Below are 26,831 nucleotides of genomic sequence, written 5' to 3'. Positions count from 1 at the left end.
ATACTCTGGTGTATTCAATGGAACATTCTGGTAGGATTCACAAGCAGATTGCCTTGCATTTGGAGCTGAAAGTGGCCAGGTTTGGAGTGGTCCTTAGGTTCTTTCTGAGTGAGAGTTTGTTCTACAGGTGTTTGACCAATTCCCAAGGAAGTGGTCTCCTTTCCAGATGATCTTCCCCATTTAAATAAGGCTTTCGAGAGCACTGTAGTCATCAGTGTTTGAAAATTTTGGCTTTAGAAGCAGCTTTTCTCCACACCATTGACCCAAGCGACTGCACACATTTTTAACAAAATTCAGCTTCTGGGTCAAGTAGGAAAAGTTCCGGTTCAGAGACAGCAATGCAGAGCAAGCATCCCCTGAAACTCAGAGGTTAAAATGTATATCATCTCTTTGCAAAACATTAAGCACAAGAATACACTCCAGATACAAGCCAACTTTAACTCAAACTTTTATAACAACCCTTATAAAACAGTACAAACATCAGATTCAGTGGAATGATCGGTCCAATGCCAAAGGTACTTTCTCCCAGTGAGTTATTTACGAGAAAGCTGTGCATAGAGCAAGTGTCACAGTACTGTTCATACAAGATAAATCTTCAATCTTATAAAAAGAGCTCACATTTTGATTTATGCTGCCACCCCATCACAAATTACAGCCAGCTGGCCAACCAGAGTCCTTAGTCTTAATCATGATATGATTGGGATTGTCCAGTTCGGGGACAAATTCAGGAGTCAATGGTGTATGTAGAACCAGTTACCGCAACCATGCGGAAGGTACAAAAACAGCAGTAGGAAAATAGCTGCATGGGATAGATCTGGTTAGTCCCAGCACATGCTCTCCATTTCACTGAGTAACAAACCAGCATTCTCGTCCCAACCTCTGGGATCGGATCAAAGTCCGGTTTTCCAAAAAGCAACGTTACTGCTGTTTTCTGGCTTGGTCTTCTCTCCATCTGGCTCAGTTTGAGGTCTCTGCTAAACTAGTACCTGACTGTCTGGCTGCTTTGTTTTCTGGCTGGTTCCTTGGAGTCCTGACATGTCTTCATCACTTTCAGAGTAATCAAAATCCAAGTGAGGACTGAGCAATACCTAAAAGGAAGAACAAGAGCAATTCAACTCTTGAGAGAGACTCATTGCTCAGCGGCTTAAAGAGTCTGTATGGCTGGCGATCTCAGACCTCTGCCTGTTTTAACTGGACATAGCATAGGGAACATCTCCCAGAAAAGCAGTTCTCTGAAGAGTAAAGAAGAGTCAGCAAGTCATAAAGCTACCCTAATTTTGATATAGGTGTTGCTGAGATGCCTCGTCCTCCTCGATCACGTGACAACAGACGCTGCAAAAATCTAAACTCAAGCCCTGCTCAACCAAATGCTCTCATTTCAGAGCTAGGCATGTAGCTGCCCCAAGGTGTAGGTGTGTGCAGGGCATCCAGTGCAGCGTGAATGGACACATGTTCAAAATTCAGTCAAAGCAGATCAGCTGAACAGAAATCGGATCTGTCAGCTCAGTAGCTGGCTAAGTGGTTTCTGCTATGAATTATGCCCACAGATAATGTTTTTCATTATGCCCCATCCTCCCTCTTGATTTGCTGAGTTATTTCCCCTACCCATTAGTAAAGACCTTGCTTAGACTGTAAGCAATTTTGAAGCAAAAAAAGTGTTCTTCATTATGGGGCCTAGCACAATGGAGTTAAGGCTACGTGCTCTTGCAATATAAATAGATATTCGTTATACAGAGAATCCAAGTTAATCAGGGGTTATTCAGGATAGTACAAGAACAAATGTTGGACTCCAACATCGCTAATTTAATGAAGTACAGATGAATTAGAGATGATCCTGCTTTCTTCTGCTTAGCAGACACCAAATCTCATTGGTCTGCCATCATGGTCTTCTGCACCGGCCAAAGTCGCTTTGTTGAGTTACTGAATGAACTCTTAAAGTGCAGCCACCTCTGGGGTAGACAACTTTTTAACAGCACTCAGCAATAGTTAAGGACAGAAGAGAAGGCAAACACTTCAAGTGGCTGAAATGACATGGGAGTTTAAGCAGATGCTGCTGCTTCCCCATATGGGAATCTGGCCATGGACTCTGTCAATTCTTGCATACAGTGTGTACATCTGAGGGGCCATGCTTCACTAGTTCAGAGTTGGCTCCGCAAGACGAGTGCCAGCCACTGCAATGCCGCTTCCTGCATCACCTTACTGGAGGTATCCCACCCAAGTGTTGACCAGGCCTGTCCTTACTTCAGCTTGAGAGATCGCACAAGCTCACAGCCTGAATTTTTATGCTGATTATGAAGCATGTAATTTGGATCGCAAGCGTTTCCTGACACGCTGCATTAGGGATGCAGTATAAAATGTTCTGGTTTTCTGAAATGCCCCTGTCAAGGGAGAATGTGCTCATGCTTTGTGTGGCCAAGTGTTTTAAATGCAACAGACAAAAAGCCGTTTGATAAGAGACTAGAAACAAGGCCTCTTTTCTGGTCTCGGACCTGGACATCACTGGGGGACATAAATTGCATGATCCCCATGCACTGTCATAACAAAGGAACACGCCTTTCATTTGTTATCATGTAGGCGGCACTGAGGGGCCAGTAACCCAGCAACCGGAGGGCTAAACAGGAAAAGCAAACTGCTGCAATGAATCAACATCTTCAAAGAGATTAGGAAGGCTGCAGGGAGAGCGCTTCCCACATGGCCCACCCTGATTTGTAGATTTTTAATGACAGCTACAGAAATACATGGAAAAACCAGCATTGTTTACATGCTGTCAGGTCACACTTGGCTTCTGCTGAAACCAAAGAAAATAGGGCTCATAGAAAATAGGATTTTTTTTCTTTTAACATTCCAGTGGAATCAAGTTTCCTCCCACACCCAGTAAATAGTCCTCTGCGGGGTTTGAGATACAAATGTTGTGCACAGCCCAGAGCTTGATAGTGAAATGGATTGGGATTCAGGTGCTATTTGTCATCCACAGGTTGATCCCACTGGGAGAGAGACCTACAAATCCGCAGAGCTCCACTTTAGATCTGCATCCGCGGATATGGAGGCAGATTGCCGCGGCTCATTTTTGCAGATGCAGATATGGCTGTGGATACACATTTTTTAAACTGTGCAGGGGCTCTCCCCACTTGTTATACAGCACAAGAGATTCTTGGGCACTAACTTGATAGGCTACTGAGTAACAGAACGGTGGGAACAGCACAGGGTTGTATTGGAATGGGCTAGTGAGTGACATATGTATCCAAGATGTGGCCCACTCTGGTTGGTCTCCGGATTCAAGCGAGTGAGCTCATACTAACCTCTGCGCAGCTTCTGTTGTGTAGACGAACCTCTAAAGAGAGGAGATACTTCAACATAAGCTTGCTCTGGACCGTTGTATTACAGCGGTGGCCAAAGTCCTCAGCCAAGATCAGGGCCCACTTTGTTAAGAATCCCTGCTCCAAAGAGCTTACCACCTACAGGAGAGGGATCAAGCCATACAAGGTGAGTGGCAGAGCTGGGGCTAGCACCAAAGTTGCCAGATTCCTTGGTTACAGTGTCATTCTGGTCTTGCTCCCCAAGACGTCACCACTATTCTGACAACCTGGGGCTTGCCTAGCGTGTGCCTCGTTACGCTCAAGCGCCAGAGAGTTGAGAAGGAAATGAGTCCCCCATAAGTGTTCATGATTCAAGTAAACATTAGTGCAGATCAGACCGGCCACATGATGGGAAGGGAAAGAACTTCACAAGGGAAAAAACTGCTCCACCCCCACCCCGACACACAGTTCAATGCGTTTTTTGCATTGTGGTTTAGAAAGCACGTTTGAGCTACATCCTGTACAGAACACACTTCCCATCAGCTGGAGCGGTTTCTCCAGTGTTCCATTTGAGTGCCAATATTTACATAATAGAGATGCCCCTGGTATTTTACATATTCCAACACAGACCTCCAGTCAAAAGCAAGGGATAATTGACTTGCGTGTTGAAATCTCTGCTGTACAACCTCAAGAGCACTGGATCACAGCTGCAGGCATGTTACACAGACTCTTTACTCTGCCAGTCCATTTTGTTTTAGACAGCAGGGTGGATAAGAACAGATACAGTGAATCTGAGTTCCGAGTCATAGAACATGAGAACTGGAAGAGATCACTGAATCCAGTCCCCTGCACTCACGGCAGGACCAAGCACCATCTAGCTCATCCCTGATAGATGTCTGTCTAACCTGCTCTTAAATATCTCCAGTGATGAAGATTCCACAACTTTCCTAGGAAATTTATTCCAGTGTTAAACCACCCTGACAGCTAGGAAGTTTCTCCTCATGTCCAATCAAAACCTCCCTTGCTGTCATGTAAGCCCATTGCTTTTTCTCCTATCAAAGGCCAATGAAAACAATTTTTCCTCCTTCCTCCTCGTAATACCTTTTTAGGAACTTAAACTACTATCATGTCCCCTCTCTGACTTTTCTTTCCCAAACTAAAACCCAATTCTTTCAGTCTTCCCTCACAGGTCATATCTTCTAGACCTTTAATCATTTTTGTTGCTCTTCTCTGGACCCTCTCCAGTTTCTCCACATCTTTCCTGAGATGTGGTGCCCAGAACTGAACACAATACTCCAACTGCAGCCTACTCAGCACAGAGTAGAGCAGAAGAATGACTTTTCTTGTCTCTCTCACAAGACATAGATCTTCATATAGATCAGTGGATGGATCTATTGTGAGGACAGGGCATGCAGAAAGAAAAGAATGTGCTATGCAGTGATTTCCAGGATGAAGAAAGCGGATAAATCCATTTCCACCAGGAGACAGGTAGAATCACAGATATTTTAGAACCTGAGCATCTCTAATGTTAGTCTGTTTTAAGAAGTCTAAGGCTATGTCTCCACTGCTGATGTTATTCTGAAACACAATGTGCATCTACACTACAAGCCATTATTTTGAAAATAAATGTCGAGCTGGAGGACTTCTTATTCAGACCCCTGGTAACCCTCATTTTACAAGGAGTAAGGGATGTTGAAGGAAACGTGTTCTTCCTTCGACTTCCTGCTATGTAGACAGCACCAAAAGCCAAGTTAAGCTATTTCGACTTAAGCGACGCAATTGACGCAGCTCAAGCTGTGTAGCTCATTCCGACTTTAGCCCTGCTGTGTAGACGTACCTTAAGTGAATTTTGTGTTTATGAATGATCAGCAGCAAAATCCCCAGGCCTCCTCTCAAATATACACCTCCGTTGTGGTCTGAAATACCCATGCTACGTCAATCAGAGTCTCGAGTGTCTGCCAATTGTGTGGATCTACGCACCCAGTGAAGACAGGCTGGTGCATTAGCCTAAGAGCACAGCCTCCCCCCTCCAACACCCAATTAACCAGTGAACATGCCATTTGGTCTTTGCCAGCTGTGTTAATAAAACCTGAAAATAAGGACAGATAGATACATATTCCTGTGGGTTTTTTTTAAATGTGCTTTCTGCCTCTGAGTAAAAACCACAGACCCAGAGAGGTCAAAGGAAACATTAAGGGCTTTTTAAAAAGCTACTGGTTTTCGCTGAGTGGAGAAGCCAATGATGCCATTCATATGTTCTGTAGTTGCTGGGAGGGAAGCAACAACAGACGCCAACGTAGGCAGGGGCTTTCGTTTCAGCCTGCATTTATTCTGGTCACATGCAGCTCCATCTGCAAACGTCCAGGATTCAAGCAAATGTCAGCGCAGATCAAACAGGCAGGTTGACGGGAAGGGACAGAACTTCACAAAGGGGGAAACAAAACCTGTCTTGGAAGCTACAGTTGGGGTTTAAGACAAAATGAAGCCAAGTCTAGCCCAGAAGGAACATTTTAATAGAATCTCTGCAGTATAGGAAAAGGTCCCAACCCTGGGTTTGTTTCAGCCTAACACACAGCCCACACTCTGCCTTACACAAAGCCGAAGGTCATCTGACTTCACATCTGTTGCTCAACAGCATGAAAAGTCTCTCTCCATCCCAGAGACGGAAGACTGAACTCTGGGCTGGCCAGCTCTTCGCTGTCTCCCATCAAACAGTGAAATTGCATCTCTGCTAAGTCCCTTCTCACAGGGTAAAGCCTCACAAGCAATAAAACTCCCCTGTTAAAAAAAAAAAAAATCAGAGCCGGTGCAGCCATAGGTAACACAGTTTTTAAGTCGAGGTTAACACAGGGACCCTTTTCCTAATGCAAGCTGCTTCCGAGCGCAGGAGAAAAGAATGAAGACCTTTATTGTGAAGGCAGGCTGAAATCCAAGTAAGCCATGTGATGGGGAGTTGTCGGCGCCTGCTGCTAGACAGATCTGATGAACTCTGATAAATTTTCAGGCCCTTTATCGTAAGTATCCTGTGCCAAGCAGAGACATTTAGCACCTGAAACCAGAGAGGTTAACAACCTGGTAGAGAGGGAGGAAATTCTCCTTACTAAATAACTAGGAGAGCAGATGAGTCGATTGCTAGGGACAGACCCCAGTCAAACCACTATTTCCAGCTTAGATCTTGGATTTTGGCCACGCCAGCTTTGTGGCGTGGGCAATTCAATTTGCCAGGTAGGTTATTTTATCTTCCGTTTAAAAGGTGACTGGAGATATGGTACAGATAGGAGGTCACTTGGCAAACGGCTGCACATAAGTTTGATGAAGGACCACCAAGACAGGAGACTGAAGTCCCAGATTTTCTGAGAAGGTCCCCCTACCCCCTACCTTGTACTCTTCAGCCACGTGGGTTGGAAAACCGGAGCTATGGGTTTGCAATGTGACATGGCCAATGCAATTTGGGGTTGACATTGGGGAGGCACCAGGACAGGGAGCAGGAAGGCAACAATCCCCGGATGCAGTCCCAATAAGACGACACTGCAAACAGAGGGAGGAACATAACTCCAGTTCACACCAGAGGGTACGCGCCAAGTGATGCAACAAAAATTAACTCTTTCCTCAAGAGGTACAACTAAAGCTTTGCTAAGTGACAATGAAGCGAGAGGACAGGGATGAGTGGGAGATTGTCAAGTCCTCTGTTGACCAACGTGCCAGGTCCCTGGGCAAGCTGAGGGGGCGGACTGAACACTCTGTCCAGGAAGGGGTGGGGCCTCAGGCAGAAGGGGTGGGGCTTGCACAACAGTGCCCCTCCAGAGCGCACCATGCCAGGCTCCCTCAAGTTGTCTGGAGTGTGGCATGGGGCGTTTGAGCAGAGATTTAAAGGCCCTGTGTTTCCCAGGCCCTTTTGAAGCACCGGGCCCCAGGACACTTGTCCCCTTTGCCCCTCACCCCACCCCCCAAGCAGGCCTGGGGGTAAATCAAATATTCAAAAGATATAAACAGTAAGATGGGAGATGCAAAGGGAAAGCTTAGGCCAACTAGCAGAAAAAAACCCTTCCCAGCAGGGAAGCCTATAAGTGGAAGCCCGTCATTGGGAACATAGACTGGTAAAAATAGAAGAAGAATGTGCTCTAGGGAGAAATGAGGCCTTGCCAGGAAGACGAACTGGACAACTGTGGATCTTTCCCGACTTCCAGAGATTTAGTTAGCGATTTTCTTTCTAGACTAACCTGCAGACCCGGCCAGAGAGTTTGCAGGGCCCAAGGCGCCATGTTGTGGTTGGCTGCACCATGTGGCCGGGCGGCTCCCAGCCAGGGCAGCGAGCGATCAGCCGGGCGCCAGGCAACACGGGGCCTTGAAGGCGCGGGGCTCAATGCAACTGCCTTGCCCTAAAGGCAGGCCTGCTAACCTGAACCAGAACAGGCTACTGTAAAGAATTTTATGGGGCTCTGTTCGTTCCTCAGAGACTGGTAACAATGGCATCATATTGGGTATTGAGTCCTGCCCCGTTCTGTCCCAAGTGGAAAGGCTACCATAGATTTTACAATATCCGTGCTACAGGCGAGCTCTTTGATACAGGCCTCCACTGCCTCAGCCTATTGTTGTTGGTGATTCTACGTGAAGGTGAAAGGAGGAGGGTGTCTTACAGGCCCATGTTTTGCTGTAAAACAAAGGACTGGTTGTGCGGTTTGTAGAAGGGTTAGGACTAGGGATGTCAGCAGTTAACTGGACTGAAGCAGCTCCCCAGCTTCCCACGGTGCAGCACGGCGGGCCTGGCCTGGTCAGAGCAGCCCGTGGCATGGCAGGCCTGGCCAGGCAGGAGTATCTCCCTGCCCGCGGGATCCCATTTAAGCAGTTAACCGTAAAGTTTAACTGATTAAACAGGATTTTACATCCCTAGTTAGGATCAGCTCTCAGGCCTCAACCAGACACAGACGTTTAAACCATCTTTAAAGTGGTGCAAACTTGCAAAATCAGAACAAGTAGCAGCAGTGACCATCCACTGGGAAAGACATTACGAGTTACAGGTGCTGCATGAGCCTCCAATGCCCTCCCTGCTAAATGGGATTGGAGGGGATGCAATGCTGTGTATCAAGCACTGCTAAGAGGCCAAGATCATGCCATACCCAGATAAGTGTTATTTGGCTCTGGCTGATTAGAATTTAGAGTAATTAGCAGTTTGTACATGTCTAGATGTGGGATCATTAGGCTTGTCTACAGTTTGAGATCACTTCAACTCTAGTGGTTAAACAAAAATAAAACACACGGCACCTCTAACTAAGAGTTAAACTGGTGCAAAAATCTGTTGAGATCAGGCCTCATTCTAGCCAAACTTGCCTTTCACCTCCCATGAAAGGTATCTGATCTCCAGAACAGGTTCCCAGCTTTTAGAAATGCCCAGAATGCAAGGTTCAGCTGTTTTGGAATACAACATAACTCAGACAGCTTCTCATTTACAGGACAAGGCCAACTCTGCTGCACTGGGATGTGCATGACTCACTTTCTGGCTGACCAGCTGTTAACATCTGTCTCCGCTTTGTCTGTCCCATAAGAGGAAGGAATCCACAAATACCGTATCCCCTTTAGAAATGGGAACTTATCAGATGCACATGCTCTGCAAGAAAGCTGGCTTGAAGTTACCTAAATTGCATCAATACCAGTTAAGAACATTCTTACTTGACACCCTCTTGTGTATATTTCAGTGCAAAAACACCAACGAGTAGTAACTGCCACGGTTTAGCATTCTCACCTGTAAGATGTAGAACCTAGTTACACTTCATAGAAGACACGCTCTGGTTAAAGCTATGGTGCAAGTAAACCTAACAGGTACAGGCGATGAAAGTTATTCTTGAGGATGTGAAATACCACATACTATTTCTGTTCTGCTTCCCTCCCTCCCCCTTCTCTAGGGGTATCTAAAATCACCAAGAAACAGTTATTTCAGAAGCTAGCCTGTACCTGCCGAGTTCCTTCTTCAGTTTAGTAGGACTTGCCAATGAAGAACACTAAATCAGAAGTCGTACAGGTCAAATTTTGGAAAAAAAAGAAGTGCGGAGGAGGATAGACTTGGATCCAGCCCGTTAGACTATGGCCTTTGCCCAGAAGCACAGGCATGGATGTGACATGCATCCGGTGAACTCGGTTGTGTTAGCAAACAAAGAGAACAAAATCTGTCCATAACGTAACACTGTTTTTTCCTTTGGCTTTAAAGCGTGAACCACCAACTAACCCAAATACATACGGAGGGTGACTCACACGAGAGCTAACTGTCAGTTTTGCTTGCTGAGAAACAAAGACACCTGGCAAATTCTGATTCCCCGCCAAGCGTGTTTTCCTTCAAAATGAGACATCAGCCCAAAAAAAATATATATATTTTTTTCCCTCCCTTCTTACTACCAGTGGGGCTGACAGCCTGGCCTGGTCCCTGGGTAAGATGGGAGCTGGGGGACTCTGTTCTGCCCTCCAGAAGGGGCAAGGCTGGAGCTAAGCAGCCCTCAACAACCCAGAGAGAGCCATACCATTCCCTCCCTTCCTCATGCAGCCATCAGTGCTGCATGGAGCATGCCATGTGGGGCTGTGGCTGTGATTTAAAAGCCCCAGGGCTCCATCTACTGCTGCTATCACAACAGCAGAGGCAAGGAGCTTCAGGCCCTTTTGTATCCCTAGGGCAACTGGCCCTTTCCTGTCCAGGGGCAAGCCTGCTTATTATATCTCTAAACATGCTAACTAGAGGCAAAGGCCCCAAAGGAATCGGATGTGACGCCTGCGGGAGTCCTGTGGATTCTCAGTGGACTTCATACGACATGCGCTCTATTTACAAATGAAGAATGATTTTTCATACCATTCATTCAACCCAGAATCGGAAAAAATACCGAGCCATACTCGAGTCCAGCTTCGTTTCCCACAGCTGAAGTGATTGGGGGGGTGGCCGAATATGGCACATGCATGGTGTCCGTGGAGAACACCAGTAGCACCCAAGGACACACATTAATGAGATACCGGATATTTATTACTTTCTCCACTGTAGCTCCTAGAGGGCCTAACTGCAATCAAGGCCCGGCTGTGCTAGGTGCTGCACAAACACCCAGAAGGCCATCAAAACAGAGTGGAAGCCAGGGGATCAAAGTAACTTGGTTGCATCTGGGTAGAGAAACCTGGTCTCTAGATGCCCTGTCCATGCGTGCTACCCCTCACAATACGGAGCGAACAGAGCCCTGCTGTACAGCTTCCCTAGGCTCTAGGAACAAAAGGCTGCTCATCTAGAGCTCTTAAAGCCTTTTCCTCCTGACCTGTCTGGTGGCCCTACGCAGGGGGCTACATGAGTGGCCCCCTTCATCTCAGTGAGTGTGGGAAGCAAGGCAGTCTGGTGGGAGAGGGCAGTTTTGCTACCTGTGCTTGCATACCTAGAGTTTGCAGGGTGTGCTGACGGGACCGCAGTAGCGCTGTGAGGGGATGCAGGGGGAGCGCACGGCTCTCTCAGTCTGTGTCATGTGCAATCAGCGCCTACTTCGCGTGCCCTGCCTTTATGTGCGTGTCACTTGAGTAAACGAGGAGGAAGAATCCAACACGGACAGCAATCAGCAGCCTCCGGCAAGCCTGCACGGGAGCAACGGGGAACAAAAGGTCTCGGGGCCACGCACAGAGCCCCGCTAGACTGCATGTGGCAGACCTGGAGGTGTGTTTGATTCTGCACCCTCAGATGTGCCCATGCACGTGAAGAACTGGGACGGAGCTCAGTCAGTACTCCCGTTTCTGCAGCAATAGCAAGGCAGCGCCGAACGAGGTCCCCAAAAGGGTCCCCTTCCCCAAGGGGGTGACAGATACGGCGCTGGGGCACAGCTGGAGCAAGCCTCCCAGTCCCCATCACCTGTCTTGTGCCTTTGCTCCCCTCTGCTGTCACAGCCAAGGGTAAAAACTTAAAAACCAACAGTCTAGTAGTACTTTAAAGACTGACAAAACATGTAGCTGGTTTTGTGGGCAAAACCCACTTCTTCAGATGATCAGAGTTCATTTGAGTTGGGGTGGGCTGTCTGTGCTCACCTGCCCACAGCACATTCTCTGGGCTCACCTGGGATTCTTCATTCCTCACGGGGTTTTCTATGGACCTGCTGTCTTCCAGGCTGTCCTTCCGCTTAGACTTCCTCATGATCAGGGTGTTCACGACCCAGAACATAACAGCCTTGGAAGGGAAAAGGAAAAACAAAAGTTGTTTGAATGGCCTGGATTTTGGATGGCCAATCTTCAGGGCTGTCTAAACTGCAAGGCAGTGGCAGGTGGAGATGGGTGCTCTAGCTTTCAAGCCTGTCAGTGACCAACAGCTCACAGTGGGCTGATCATACCAAGCTGTGAGCACCGTCGACCCTCAGGGATATGAATGGAACAGAGGCCTCTCCTCAGAGCAGAGGAGTAGGCCCCATGTCTGCAAGAATTTGACCAAACTACAGAGAGAGTGCGGCAGTGACCTTCATATTGCCGCATAATTCCACAGTTTCCTTGGCCTGAACAAAGACATTAACTGGATGGCGCATTAGAAAACCAGCCTTCCTTACAATCCACACCTCATTGACCACAAAAGCTAAGTATGGGACCCTTCCAGCCTGCTCAATTAGCCTCATTAGCACCGGCACTACAATTGACAGGTTCTTTTCCCCCCCATTTATTTTTCTGTTATAAATTCTGAGTGTCCCTCCCCCCCTGCTTTTTTCTCCCCTCAAACTCATCTGAAGAAGTGGGTTTTGCCCAGGAAAGCTCGTGACACCCTATATACTTTTGTTAGTCTCTCAAGTGCCACAGGGGCTACTCGTATATTTTGGGATATTTTTTTCTCTCCTCTGCGCTGCAGCCTGGTCCATTTTTCAGAGCAGGCCTTTACTGGATGACCCACTGGAAAAGAAATTAAAAAGCAGGTCAGGGCTGTGCAGGGGGAGAGGGACTTCCCACCATGCTGCACAGCTGTTATGGGCTTAAACCAGCCTCCAAGAGCCAAAGGTCAGCCCTTCTGCTTCCCAGAACAGTCATCAGTGCTTACATTGGCATCCTACAGGCTGGGAAAGTTTGCTCTTGGGCCAAACAGAAGTGGCAGCAGGGACAAATGACAGCCATCTGGGGCCAACAGCAAAGCCTGCCCGGACACACCCTATTCAGGTGGCAGCCGGTTTCTGAGGGAAGATAAATGGGGTTGCGCCCCCCTTGGAGGCACTGCCTCAGGCATCGGCCGACTCAAGGGCACACACACCGTTTGTGTTGTCGAGCTTCCCCCGCTGCCTCGGAGACCAAACACAGCTCCTTTAAAAAATGAAAGCCAAGTTTCTGAGCTCACCACCGGGGCTGTAGGAGCTGGCATGTTATTTGGCTCGGAGCAGCCAGGACGTGCTTGGCTCGCTCCGTTACAGGAACAGGCCAAGATGCGCACCCAGGTGGATTTTGGCCACAGTGATTGTGGGGACGTATTTGGGGGATTAAAAAACCCTCCATCTTGCGTATGCGAAACGAATGCCCACCCGAAAGACACCTGGCTCAGCAGCTCTAGGTGCCTGAAGCCTTTTCTCCACCTATTTAGAAACTGCAGGGGCAACTACTTTTCCTCCTTATGAGGAGGTCTTCTGAAGCAGATTGGTTGCCTTCAGTTGCTCCCGGTTAGAGCCCCAGGCTCTATAAATTGTCGTTGGAGCGCCACACCACACGCCACTCTGCAGGCTGGAGTGGGGGAGGGCAGGCTGCCCCAACCCCACCCCTCCTGCCCAAGGCCCCGCCACTTCTAGAACCAGAGCCGCCCCCTGTGATGTAGAGTTGGTACCTTGCTGGTTGCTATGCTGGGCTGTGGGTTGTGGGTGACCCCCACTGGCAGCTATTTGTAACACAGCCCAGCAGGACAGGGGATGAGTCATATTATGCAAGGGGCTCCCAACCTGTCTGACCAGTTGGCTCCCAGGGAGTGAGACAAAGGAAGGAGGGCGAGGTCCAGCCTCTGGATGGGGGGCAGGGCTGGAAGACAGTTTTTTAGTTTCTGGCTGGAATCATGGAGGAAGCAGCCTAACCAAGGGGCTGGGATTTAGGGGCCCAGTCTCCCCCATCTCAAGGGGGACTGAGGCATCCTAGGCCTGCCCTGTAACCAGAGTACATCTGTGCTGTGCTGCATCCTGGAGAAGCAATAAACTCCCTCTATTCTACTGGCTGGTGGAGTCTGTTCGTGCCACTACGGGGGTGCAGGAGGCGCCAAGGGCCCGTGGAGGCTGTCTGCTCCTCTGCTCCAGCCGTACTAATGCATCTTGCAATCCCGCTCAGACCTGAGTTGTAATATCCAGCCTCACTGAATGCAACCTCCTCCTGCCAATTTCACTCAGATCATGCTATGCTGAGGCTGTGTCTAGACTACACCTCTCTGTCGACAGAGATGTAGATTAGGCACGTTGAAACTGTTAATGAGGCAGGAATTTAAATATCCTGCGCTTCATTAGCATAAACATGGCTGCCACTTGTTCCCAAAAATGGAGCTTTTTTGGAAAAAAAAACCAGCAGTCCAGACACGAATCTGTTGAAAAATAAACCCTTTCTCGACAGATCCTGTAAACCTCATTTTTTGACTCGGAAAAAGCTCTTTAAAAAAAAAAAACCTACCACAGCGGCCATGTTTATGCTAATGAAGCACGGGATATTTAAATCCCTGCCTCATTAGCAATTTTGACGTGCCTAATCTACATTTCTCCATCAGAGGTGTACTCTAGACTTACCCTGAGTTTCCCCTCTCCCTCCCACAAGTTCGAACAGCTCATCTGTGCCTGTATAGGCTTTGTTGCGCTCCTCTGTTGCCTGGCTCTCCATCAGGAGGCAGCATGGGCTAGTGGATAGGTGATGACCAGCATTCAAACACCCTGGGTTCTAATCTCTGCCACTGCTGGGTGACCTTGGGCAAGTCACTTTCCCCTCCCTGTGTCAGTTTCCCTATTTCTAAAAAGGGAAGTAATGGCACCAATGCCTTTTGAGAGCTACTGACAGAGTGTTCTCTAACAGGTAGGTATTGCTGGCTGCACTTCTCCACGCCATCCACCTATGTACTTCCTACCAATGTTGCATCTTTTTTATTCCATCGATTTGTGGAATACATTTTGTTCTGTGCACTGAGGCATGTGTGGATGTGCACCACCAATAGAAACACATGCTGCTGGCTGTGGACGCTCTTCTAATTAGCTGGCTGGCATTTGAATCTCTTGGGGGGCCGCCCAAGTTCTCAGCTTACAGGGAACACAGCTTCCTACTTTGGTCTTAATGCCATCTTCCATTGCATCCCTTGTGTTTGGCATTCTCCACCTCCTTGCATGTTGGTGACTGAGAAAAATCACCAATATGTTGGGACAGGAAAGGAGGGAGGAGGACCCCTTTCTACTACAGGGCCTCAGAAAATCCAAGACATGCCACTAGGAAAGGAAACTCCCCAACCATAAAGGAAGTTGTTGCTGGGATTTTTCAAACCCGCTAAGAATTCAGGAGACAAAGAAATAGGAGGGAAGAAATGGCACCGTTGGATCAGACAGATGCAGAGTCTACCTTGAACTTCTTGCATCCTGAATTGTGCTGGGTGGAAAGACATTCTGAACCTAGCAGGATGCCAAGGCATATTGTGTCAGACTGTGACAGGACATTCCATTTCCCAGTTCAAAACATTCCTGGTCCCTTCAAAGGCATCCTAATCCAAGGTTCAAAGTCTCGGAAGGCAGCTACGGAAAGAGTGATGGTTTAGAGAAAAAAACCAACAGATTTGGGGACAACAGACTATTTGGCTGGACTTCAAGCAAGTCCTCCTTTAAAAAAGAACCTTCTGTGGCACACGGGATAATTTTATACAAGATCATCACAACAAAGTTATCCTATAAGTATCTGAATTACCACTTCCTCCCTGAGGAGTTTTACATCAGAGTGAGTGGAAGTTTCAGCTGAAAACTCAATGGACTTTTTTGTTGATTCTTCTAGTTTTGAAGTCAGAGAGCAGCTGCGAACCATAGGAAAAAAATCAGTTTGGACAAAGAGGTTGACAGACAGAGGGGCTGGATTCTGATAGCATCAGCCCACCAGAATAATGCCCTCGCCTGTGTGACTTTGGCCGACTGACTATAAAATAAAGGGCATTCCCCTTAGAGGGCTGGGGCTATTTTGGAAATATAAATGGTATTTCACATGAGTGGCATCGTAAGAAGATATGAAGGACCATACTAGATCAGACCAAAGGTCCATCTAGCCCAGCATCCTATCTTCAATGGGCTAATGCCAGGTGCCACAGAGGAAAAGAACAGAACAGGTAAACATCAAGTGACCCCTCCTTGTCACCCATTCCCAGCTTAGGCTAGGGACTCTATCCCTATCCGTCCTGGCATTAGCCATTGATGGGTGTTTTCAAGGAGGATAGGTCCAACACAGGCTACCACTGAACTGTTCTGCTTTTTTAGATCACATTCCATACACAAGCCCGTTAGGTTATGGTTTAAAGAGGTGAATGGAAAGCCTTTTGGCTGACAAGGCTGGAGTTCAGAATTCAGTACTTTTCATCACAGGATGCCACTGCCAGCCATGTTTTGGATGCCTGGGCTGTTATGAATAATTGCAAGGGAAGTCCAGATCCTTCACTCATGTCTTGGCCAGTCCAAAAGGAGGGGGTGATTTTCAAGTGGACCAAGGACAATCTATCCCAGGTGTCCCCCACACAAGGGACCAAACAGAGCAACCAACTTTTGTCAGTCTTAATGGACCATGGTGAAAGTCTGGAGGACAAATTTTGCCCTTTGACTCATGCACGGAACCCAAGTCATCTTGCTGTCCTCACTCAGCATGCACTGTCCCAGTGCACCCTCTGACATTTTAATATTACAATTAAAGTAGGCTCTTCCAGGTGGGAAATCTGCATTTCAGAAAGTCCCATGCACGTTGCATTAGATATGTTGGAAACCCTAAAACCACATCCCCGTGCATTTTAGGTACTGTATTTTACCAGAATTATCCTAGAAACATAGGGCTGGAAGAGACCCTCAGGAGGTCATCAAACCCAGCCCCTTGCCAAAGCAGGACCAATCCCAACTAAAATCAACCCAGCAGGACTTTGTCAAACTGAGACTTAAAGGCCTCTAGGGATGGAGATTCACCACCTCCGTAGGTAACACATCCCAGAGCTTCCCCAGCCTCCTAGGGAAATAGTTTTTCCTCCTATCCAACTTCGATCTCCCCCACTGTAACTTGAGACCACTGTCCTCATTCTGCCATCCGTCACTATTGAGAACAGTCTCTCTCCATCCTCTTTGGAACCTCCCTTCAGGAAGTTGAAGGCTGCTCTCACATCCCCCCTCACAGACTAAATAACCCCTCAGCCTCTCCTGGTAGGTCATGCGCTCCAGCCCCCTAATCATTTTGATCGTCCTCTGCTGGATCCACTCCAATGCGTCCACATCCTTTCTATAGTGGGAGGCCCAGAACTGGACGCAGTACTCCAGATGTGGTCTCACCAGAGCCAAATCAAGGGGAATAATCACTTCTCTAGATCTGCTGGCCATGTTCCTCCTAATGCACCCTAATGTTCCATTTGCCTTCTTGGCTACAAGGCCGCGCTATGCAGAGACAGACACAGTTAAGTCATCAGCTGTGGCAGAGATCCCATAGTCTTGAGATGTCTGAGGGGGTTAATGACACCACACCTCACAACTCAAATTCCTTCAACTTGCAGCATGGATAGACTCTGCTAGCAGGGAGGCCTGAGTGGCTCAGCTAAGTGACGTGTGTGTCAACTAATCGGACTGACAGGGTAGTCCCATGGGTCAGGCCTTGGCTTGAAAAATCCAGAGAGTGGCGTTCTATTACCAGTGCTGCCAAGGACCTGTTGTGCCACTTCTCTGCTTTGTCCTATTTCGATAGCCCCCTGGCGGGAGGAAGGAATACCCGCTGGGATGCACAGGCCCAGTGCCTGTTTTCAGAGGCGTCTTTGGCTTCACTTACGTTGACTACAAAAGGCCCAATGAGCAAGACCAGGATGAGCTCCAGCTGAGGATCTGGGATATAGTCCAATAAAATCTCCTGAAGCTGCAAAGGAAACAAAATTAAACATGCTGTTCAAACACTTCTCGGTTGCATGCTATTAACCATGAATTGTAGCGACCTTCCCACACTGGGCAGGGACAGCTGCTGCCTTTTTTACCCCACTACCTAAGAAACCGAAGCACGAGCTAGTCAGCCCCACCCCGACACTTCTGGCAGCCTGAGGGCCAGGCAGATGGTTGTTCCTTTATTAAAATGCTGGTCTTCTATGCTTTAACAAGGCATTAAAAAAAACCTAGCCAATTTTCCTTGGATTCTCTCACTGTGGTTGCAAGACAAGCGTATGAGATATTAACTTTGCATGAGGTGGGCTGGACAACATCCAGAAGTTTAGCGCCTACCTTCAGATTCCATAGTCACATACCGAGTGTAGAAATCTACAGCAACATGTCAAGTTTAGGAGAACTCTGCCACAGGGGCTCAGAATACAGGATCCAGAAGTAAAGAAACACTGATGTATCCCACCTTTTATGTCTCCCACCTTCCTGGCCCCACACAGTGGACGATCTTTACATTGTGGTAGTAGCTAGTGGTCAGAACAGATCAGATCCCTAAAGCTCCAACTTCTGAACCCAAAATAACAAGACAGCCTCTGCCCTGAAGAAGTTATAGTCTAAAACAGAGACAAAGGAACTACCATCACCGATTCACTGATGGGGAATGGAAACAGAAATTAAGTGACTTGTCCAAGGTGACAGTATATCGGTGGCAGGGCTAGGAATTGATCCCAGGTCTCTAGATTCCTAGTCTACAAGCTCATGAATCCAAGGACAGAACAACCTATTCAATTAACCTTATCGGTCTCTTTGTGACATGTCCCTACCACTAACCAATATGACGCAATAACTAATACTGAGGCTATGTCTAGACTGCAGGCTTCTTTCGGAAGAAGCTTTTCCGGAAGAAATCTTCTGAAAAAACTTCTTCTGAAAGAGAGTCTGTACAGCAAAAGCGCATTGAAAAAGCAATCTGCTTTTTTGACAGATAGTGTCCACACTGAATGGACACACTCTCACATTTAAGCTGTGATTGCTATGAACAGAGTGGCCACCAGGACACTTGTGCTTTTTCCTCTTTCCTCTTCTTTTGAAAGAATTCCTACTTCCCCATCCACACACTCCTTTTTCCTGAAAGCGCTCTTTCGGAAAAAGGCTTCTTCTTCATAGAAAGAAGTTTACCAATGTCAGAAAAACCCTTCTGTTCTTTCGAAAAAAAAATTGAAAACACAATTTCAGTGTGGATGTAAAATGAAGTTTTTTTTTGAAAAACAGCCGTTAAAAAAAAAAAAACCTTAGCAGTGTAGACATACCCTGAGTTACTTGCGGGCTCCTCATGAAATATGGCCTAATAAAGCATTAGCACATGCCAGACAATGGAAACCTCTGAGGGAACATCACCAGTAACTTACCTTTCTCCAGCCAGGGATGAACAGGACAAGGCTTACCAAAGTCTTCTCAAAGACCATTATCAGCAAGTAGAGGATGCACTGGCCAATCCAGGCAGCAGCTTGTGGAGGGTCACCTGGAAAAGTCAGTCAGTGAAAACCTACCATATAGAACAGGAGTAGAAAACAGCACAGATAAATATCAGAGCTCCCTCATGGAACACAAATGGCCTGATAAAGTTAAGAGGACTAGTACAGAAGGAGGAGGGGGAAGTGTGTGTACAGTGCCCCAATAGACCAGCCTGCATATACACCTCTGATCACTCCTAGAAAGGATGCTAATCTGTGTGGAGGTTACAGTGATCCAGGTGGAAGATGAGAGGGGAGGGAATTCTACTGGCAGCTAATGAAGCATGTCCTTCCTCTCAAGCTGAGTGCATGGCTTTGGAGCAGAAAGTCTGCACTTCAGTGAATTAAAAATGGCTCCTGTCTCTGGTCAGATTGCTTCAGATTTAAAACGGAGCAATATTCTCACTTGGTGCAAACCATTTTTTCCAATGTGCCATCAAATTCCATCTTGCCCTATCTAGCTTAACGAGGGCCTCTGTCTTCTCTAGATTCTAAGAAAATCTAGGTAACTATTCCAGCAGCAAACATTGCCACCTCTTCATATTCTTTTCCAGGCTACTGGGAACAAATAATATATGAGCCCAGAAGCAGACTAACCAGGTAAATGCCATGGCTTGGGATTTTTGGGAGGTCAGATTAGAGCTAGTAGGCTTTCCTGGCCTTAAAAATCTTTTAAGCACTGGCCCGAATCCTGATCTTTGATACGATGCACTACCAAGATTAGAACAGATCACTTCTTCCTATTCTATGCTGGGATAACTCCATCCATCTCTGAAATGCAGCCGCTTGTGGTATGTTGTCCAATATTTGCTAACACGCTGGTCAGGGCTGCAAACTCAGAATATAGTCTCCAAGTGCCAATTAAAGGGAAGCTCTAGGCAGCTCCTGGTATGTGTCCCCATGTTGAATCTGAAAATGCTAGGGGCAGGTAGGTAGATGACTTATTCTCCTGTCATCTGAAGAAGTAGGTAGTGCCCACGAAAGCTTAGGATACCATCCTCACGTTTTGTTATTCTTTAAGGTGCTACTAGACTATTTGTTGTTTACGTTTTTCCTGCTACAAACTCGGCTCCCCCTCTGAAGACCTAAATGGTCACAGCCTCAGTGATCAGTATCTCCCAGAAGGCACGGTTTGCACAGCTAGCACTGCATCCCACATATACTTCATCTTCCATGGTGGGGCTGTATCGGATATAGGTTGGCTGGGATCAGAATACAGAAGGTCCGAGACAGACAGGGCTCCCATCCCGGGTTTCCAAGGAATCTGGTCAGAAAATCAATGCTAGTTAAATATGGATGACAGGTACTTAAAGTGAAAATTGAAAGCATATTAACTGTCAGCAGAAATAATGCAGCCATATCTATTACGCACAGTAGACTCAGGCCTGCCGGAGCATCCTGCCATCTGCTCATCATCTTCCTGGGTTCACGACTGTCTGCTGGGTCTGCAAAATAGGGACCCGGCTCACGAGACATAGGTCACATTTCCTCCAGACGTTTGAATATCAAGAGACTGGCGGCAAATCTGTTTGCAGTGCAGCCGAGAGCCCAGAACTGCTCTTACAGCAGAGAATGCTTCTACTCCCAGAGGAGCAAAGCAACTCAGCTCCATCTTTTCCTCTGGCAGGCTGGCAGCAAACCCCATGACAGCTCATACGTCCTATTGGTGCGAAGACAGGGCCAGCTCTTATTTCCATTGGGGAGGTGACTCTGTAAACATGAGGCAGGTCAGATGATACCAGGGGGATGCACTCTGCTGCTTCCAGGGCTGTATTGGCTGGGGATGAACTCAAGACCTTTGTCAAACCGACATCTCGCAGGAGCGGCGAGAGAGAGAACCACTGAAATGTTTGATCAACGTTTCTGATGCCTCCAACACTAAGGACACACTTCGGAGACATCCAAGCGCTGCTGAGCCTTCTGCACACTTTTGGTTGAGCCCCAGAGACTTATGGCAGCCAGCACTAAACGCAGCCGGCAACAGGAACACCCTGGACTGTTTGTCTGCATGACACAAACCAGCACTCCTGGGGGGTCTGGCATTGCTACAGTGAGCTCTGATAAAGCCAGCACAGGAATTCTGGCAGGCTGAGAATCCAGAATGGCAAAGGGATCATCTCATTAACTCCCTTAGCTACAGGTTGAACCTCTCTAGTCTGGCAATGTCCGTGGTCCTGCACGTTGTTAGTGAGCTGGGTGCCCACTTACTATGAGTGTGGCCAAGTTTCCATTGGTCCCATAAAGTTTTACAGCCACCAGTCCTGGCTCTCAGGGTTCTGCGCTGTTCTTTAGCTCTAATATACCCCTAAATGTTTCCTAAGAGCTCAGTAAGCAGTGGAAGTGTTGGTAAGGTTGCGAGGCAATATTAACCTCCCATGGTTCAACAAATTCTCTTGTTTGGCACTGGTCAGGTGCTGAGGGTGCTGGACTAGAAGGGGAAAAGCCAAGAAAGCAAGGGAGGCTGCGGAAATGGGAAAAGATAGGTAGGTCTGGGCAACAGGAGCCAATAAAAGGAGGAAGAGGCAAAGGGAGCAAGACAATCCGGGGAAAGGAGGGAGAGGAGAGCTGAAAAGGCCAAAAGGTAGGAGGGGTGAGTGGGACCCAAGCCAGCCAACATGGACATCAGCTTACAGCAGCTGAAGTCTTGAACAGTGTTGGCAAGAGCCGGGCAGGGAGAAGCTGCATGATGGTAGTTGGGAACCAGGAAAAGGCTGCTCCCCTGGCTTTGGAAGGGGGGGCTCTGTGCTTCAAGAACAGCACAGACCCAACAGACTCATCAGAACCAAGGGGCTGGGTTCCAGCCATTCCTTGGCCCGGAGCAAGTTGCATTTGTTTTCTTGTCACATACCAACGTCGGATCCATTCTCACGTAATTCCCTGCATCTGAAATCTTGGTATTCTCGTCCAAAGCCCAAGCAGAGGCAAAACAAATCCATCCCTTCCCTTCTCTTTGTGGCACTTCCAGCTGATGTGCCTGGACCCCAGAATTAAGGCTGGCTCTTGAAAACACAGCAGCCGTCCCCAAGCCCCCAGCTGCCTGGCCACTGCACTCCACAGCTGACACGGCTCTTGGTTACATCTGTCATCATTCGGCAATGCTCATCTGGAGATAAGCTTTATCCCATGGATTGCTACAACTTTTACAGGCTACATGCGTGCGGCTAGCGAACAAGGCGCCAACTCTCATCAAGGATTTAGGCCTGAGCAGAGTGCTGGCAATTTTGTTGCTGGAAAGCAGTCCAGCTCAGTGGTACATTAGTATGGTTAAGATGGGTACTGGACTTTGTGGAGATTTCGTGAAATCCCTATAAGTTGCGACATGTATTAATCCTTTTTATAATGTCTGAATCCCACAGTACACAAGGTAATACTTCAGCGTTTGCTATATCACTGTAATAGAGTTGTTCTGAACTAAAATTCATCCAACAAGACAAGATTTTTCCCAGTGCAAAGTGCTAAATCCCTATGAGAAGTGCTACCTCTTGGCCCGTCTGGAAGGACTATGAAAACTAAACACTGAGGGCCATCACCATTCCAGGACTATCAATTGCCCCTTCATGCCCACCAAGGGGCTACCGAAAAAAGGTTCATCTCAGCAACCTGAATTCCAGAAGAAGGAAATAAAGAGAGCAGACAAGAAAACTTCTTGGCTTTTCTGCTGTCTGAACTCTCAGAGGACTCGAGCTATGAAACTGAAGCAGAAAGCCTTAAATGACACTGAGCTGACCAACTGCTATAGCTCGGTCACCTTTTGGAACCAGAGACTAACTCATCTGTGACTCTATGTTAGCCTGCTTGGACCTGTAAGTAACTTGATCATATCTTTTACCTAGTTAATAGATCCTGAGTTAGTTTGCCATAGGATTGGCATGGTCTTTGGTATAAGATGTGAGGTATAAACTGACCTGGGTAAGTGACTGGAAGCAGCCTGAATAATTCATAGAATCACAGAAGTGTAGGACTGGGAAGGTGTTTGAGAGGTCTTCTAGCCCAGTCCCCTGCACTCCAGGCAGAACTACATAAATAGACCATTTTTGTTTATCTAACCAGAGCTTAAAAACGTCCAGTGTCTGAAATTCCACAGCCTCCACATGCAGTTTGTTCCAAAGTGCTTAGCTATCCTGGACAGCTCTGATGTTTGGCCATTAGGAAAATCTAACTCTCCCTAAGACCATCTTGTCCTCATCTCAAATAGGGATGGTTCATTTCAATTAATCGACTAATCACATAGTCGATGGAAATTCCATCGACTCCTCGATTGGTCGATAAGGGGGCACTTGCTAGCCAGCTGTGCCTCTTCCTTTGAAATGTACAAGAGCCGTCTGTGGCCCTTGTAAATTTCAAAGGGAAAGGTGCAACAGCTGGGATACCTCTGCGTCCTCTGCTCCTCGCAGAGAACGCTCCCCCCAGCACCGGCGCCTGCTCCCCGCCCCTTGCTGCCTCTGTCAAAGAGACAATAAGGGGGAGAGAGGTGACTACTCAGTTATCTGATAAGCTTATGCTTATCAGGAAGTCAATTACTCACTTTCATCCCTAGTTTCAGAGATTAACGAGAACAATTTTTCCTCCCTTCTCCTCCTAACAATCCTTAATGTACTTGAAAACTTATAACTGCCCCCACCCTGTGTCTGTGCTTCTCCAGATTAAACAAACCCATTCCCCCCCCCCCCGAGGTCCTGTTTTTTAGTCCCTTAGATAACTCTGTGATCTTTGGCCCAGTTTGTCTGGGTGACAAGAGAGACTGGAATACCCAAAGGGCCACCATGGCTGACTTCATGGTAAGACTGTCAGAGTGCTTCGAGAGCTCCCCTTTATAACCTGGTTAGAGAAATCCAATTACAGAACACACCACCCGTTTGAGGTGTCGGCCCAGAAGCTGGTCTTCACAGTTGTGAACCTCTTTAGCCAGTGTGGCAAATCTGCTCGCTTGCTCTCTCCAGTGACAAACAGGAGCGTGAGGGGACTAGTGCAATACATCAGGTTATTTTTCTATTAGTAATGGTCTTTTTTATGTAGCATGTGCCAGGCACAATATACACAACGTATAATTTCATCTTTACTGCCAAGGACATGCAAGGCAGGTTGGAGGAACCATAGAATTGTAGGGCTGGAAGAGACCTCCGGAGGTCATCAAGTTCAACCCCCTGCCCAAAACAGGACCAATTCCAACTCAATCATCCCAGGCAGGAGTTGGACAAGACAGGACTTAAAAACCCCTAGGAAAAGCCAGCCTAAAACTCAACCCCAATACCAGCCTTTTCCTGGCTTTGAAGTCTGGTCAGGCTTTTCCTCTCTCATGTTCCACTTGAGAAATTCAGCTAGCTGTTCTTGATGAGTTTCTTATGCAGGCCTATTTATAAGACAACCTGCTCACTCTAAGAGCTTTTTATCTCTATCAGAAAAAGTGCGATCAGAATACAAATTCAGCATTATGAATTCACTGCAGAAAATTTTCTAGACACTATACAAGGGTGGATTGAAAGGAAGGAAACAAACCCAACTTCAGTAGCAGTAGAGGCAAAACCCTAATTGCCAGGTTGGGGTTTGTATAGATTTGTTTTTCAGCCTTGCGATCTAGCGATCGCTGTTGTATATCAGAGGGGTAGCCGTGTTAGTCTGAATCTGCAAAAGCGGCAAGAAGTCCTGTGGCACCTTATAGACTAAACAGAAGTGTTGGAGCATAAGCTTTCGTGGGCAAAGACCCACTTCATCAGATGCATACATGCATCTGATGAAGTGGGTCTTTGCCCACGAAAGCTTATGCTCCAACACTTCTGTTTAGTCTATAAGGTGCCACAGGACACCTCGCCGCTGTTGTATATGTCCACCTCAGAGACCTTTTTCAACCTCTAACACACTCGGCAATAGGGAAGCACCCCCTTTTTACAGATGAACTGAGGCATAGAATAGATTGGGCAAGAGGGTGTTTGGGGGTACTACTATATTCTGTTTCTGGGCATTCTGGCCATTCTATTAGCAAAAGTTAACTCTTTAGACCTAACCCTAATTGCCTGGCCTGTAAGGGTTAAAAACCATAGGCAGTGGGTCCTACTGGGATGCTAGAGAAGTGAGTTGGCAGGCAAGGCAAGCCAATGGAAGCAAAGTATAGGTTTTTGAATTGGAAGCAGGGCCCCTTTCTGTTCCTGTTGGGTGGTCAGAGCAGAGTCTGGGAGGACATGAAAGGAGCCAAGATCCAGGCATGGAGAATCCAGAGACATCCATGCCTAGGGAACAGGGGCAGATGACCGTTTTGTGGGGCCCTGGGCAGCATAATTCCGCGGGGCCCCCCCTCTGCCACGGCGCATGCGTGGGGCTTTCTGAAGTGCGGGGCCCGGGGCGGCTGCCCCGTTCGCCCTGCCCTATATCCGCCCCTGCTAGGGAAGGACCAAGTCTTGAAACTACAGATATAGGAGCAGAACAGGGAATGTTTAGTCAGACACCATTGGGTTATTTTCTTTGTTTTGGGATTTGTTGGACTTGTGCTGAGCAAATATAACTACCCCCTTATACTAACTCTCCACGCTGCATCCAAGAGAAGCAATTCCCTGTGTTTTTAAATCCTTCCCCCCTTCCCAGCTGCTTTGTAACACCTAGTGACCAACTAATGTTTCACTAAACATGTTTGGTTTTTTTTGTTTGTTTTTTTTTAAATAAAAATCACCCTTTTAAGAACATGAGCTGATTCCCGTGTCCTAGAAGGCAGGAGGTCCTGTGTGCACATGCCTACGACTGCACAGCCAAACTACTAAGAGAAATTAAATGTCCCTTTTCAGCCGATCACAACAGCTCAATGTTCAAGCTCTCTCCCAAAGGGAGGGTTAGAAGAGCTTGAGAAAACCTGGCAGGACGGAATTCCCAAATGTGTTTTCCTGGGTTCTCAAAGGGGGGTTTTGCATTTGAGTGGTGGCAGGCACACCAATCCAAAGCTGGGGAATCCTCGGGGAGTTTTAACACAAGCCTTTAGTGGCAAGGTATTTTAAAGTCTCTTGCGGGTCCCCACCTTCGGCACTCAAAGTGCCAGAGTAAGGAACAGCCCTGACATTATACCCAACTCTAGTATATTCCCAATTGCCTTCTCTATAGCAGTTTTGGTTGGAGGGGCCATCTGGTAAGATTGGGCTCCAACTGGGTGAGCTTCACCTGCACCAATGGAGTGGTCCTAAGGTGGCTGAAAACATCGGCATGAAGCTGGTGCACAACCAAGGCTTATGGAGAGGGTTAGCTCTTCAATACCATCCTCACTTTTCCCTTCATAGTCGTCTCCTTCAGGCCACTTAGGCTAGGACTTCACTGCAAGTTCTTAGAGCAGAAAATAGGATAATGAGGAACTCATTAGCATAAGTTGCAATCTCATTAGCATATTTTCTGCTATTTCTTTTTGCACAAGAAGAAGCCGTGTGGACTTTCTTTTTGTGTGTGTGGACTTTGTGCGCAAAAAAAAAGTCCACACGGCTTCTTTTTGCGCAAAAAGAAATGGTAGAAAATATGGTAATGAGATTGCAACTTATGCTAATGAGTCCCTCATTAGCATATTTTCTGCCGAAAATCTGGCAGTGTAGACGAAGCCTTAGTGCTCCCTCTCTTCGGCAGTGAGCTGAAGAACCTTAGTAACATCCAGTTACAGAAGATTGAGCTGCTCTGGGCTGCCCGCACTGAGGTAGACCCTCAATCATGAGCCAAACCAAACAGCATGACACCCAGGAATTGCACCCCAAACTTGCATGTTGAAGTCTTAATATAAACAATACATTAGATGGGGCCCAAGTGAAATCAGGGACCCATTGTGCTGGATGATTTCCTGCTTCGTCTCTTTCTCAAAGTGTTTACACCCCAAGAACAAATGAGTCACTGTATTGGACTTTCCCAAGGTCAGCGGCAGATCTTCCCCGATCCCACCTCAGTGCCCTATGCACAGGCCCAAACTAGCTCTTCAGCCTCCCCCCTTTCTTTGGAAAGTC

General features: G+C 47.4%; 1 protein-coding gene across 1 annotated transcript in view; it reads right to left on the bottom strand.

The window, feature by feature from the left end:
• Positions 1 to 738: 738 nt before the first annotated feature.
• LOC102459502 (store-operated calcium entry regulator STIMATE-like) overlaps positions 739 to 26,831 on the bottom strand; it is a 78,656-nt gene continuing 52,563 nt past the window's right edge. Inside the window, 4 exon segments of the mRNA XM_014577255.3 lie at positions 739 to 1,088; positions 11,356 to 11,466; positions 17,262 to 17,345; positions 18,769 to 18,881. Of these exon segments, the coding sequence (XP_014432741.2) occupies positions 975 to 1,088; positions 11,356 to 11,466; positions 17,262 to 17,345; positions 18,769 to 18,881 (422 nt within the window). The 3' untranslated portion in view covers positions 739 to 974.

Source organism: Pelodiscus sinensis, chromosome 1, assembly GCF_049634645.1.
Source record: "Pelodiscus sinensis isolate JC-2024 chromosome 1, ASM4963464v1, whole genome shotgun sequence".
Lineage (NCBI taxonomy): Eukaryota > Metazoa > Chordata > Testudines > Trionychidae > Pelodiscus > Pelodiscus sinensis.
Note: the sequence above shows the minus strand (reverse complement) of the source record. Positions and strands in the feature narration are given on the sequence as shown.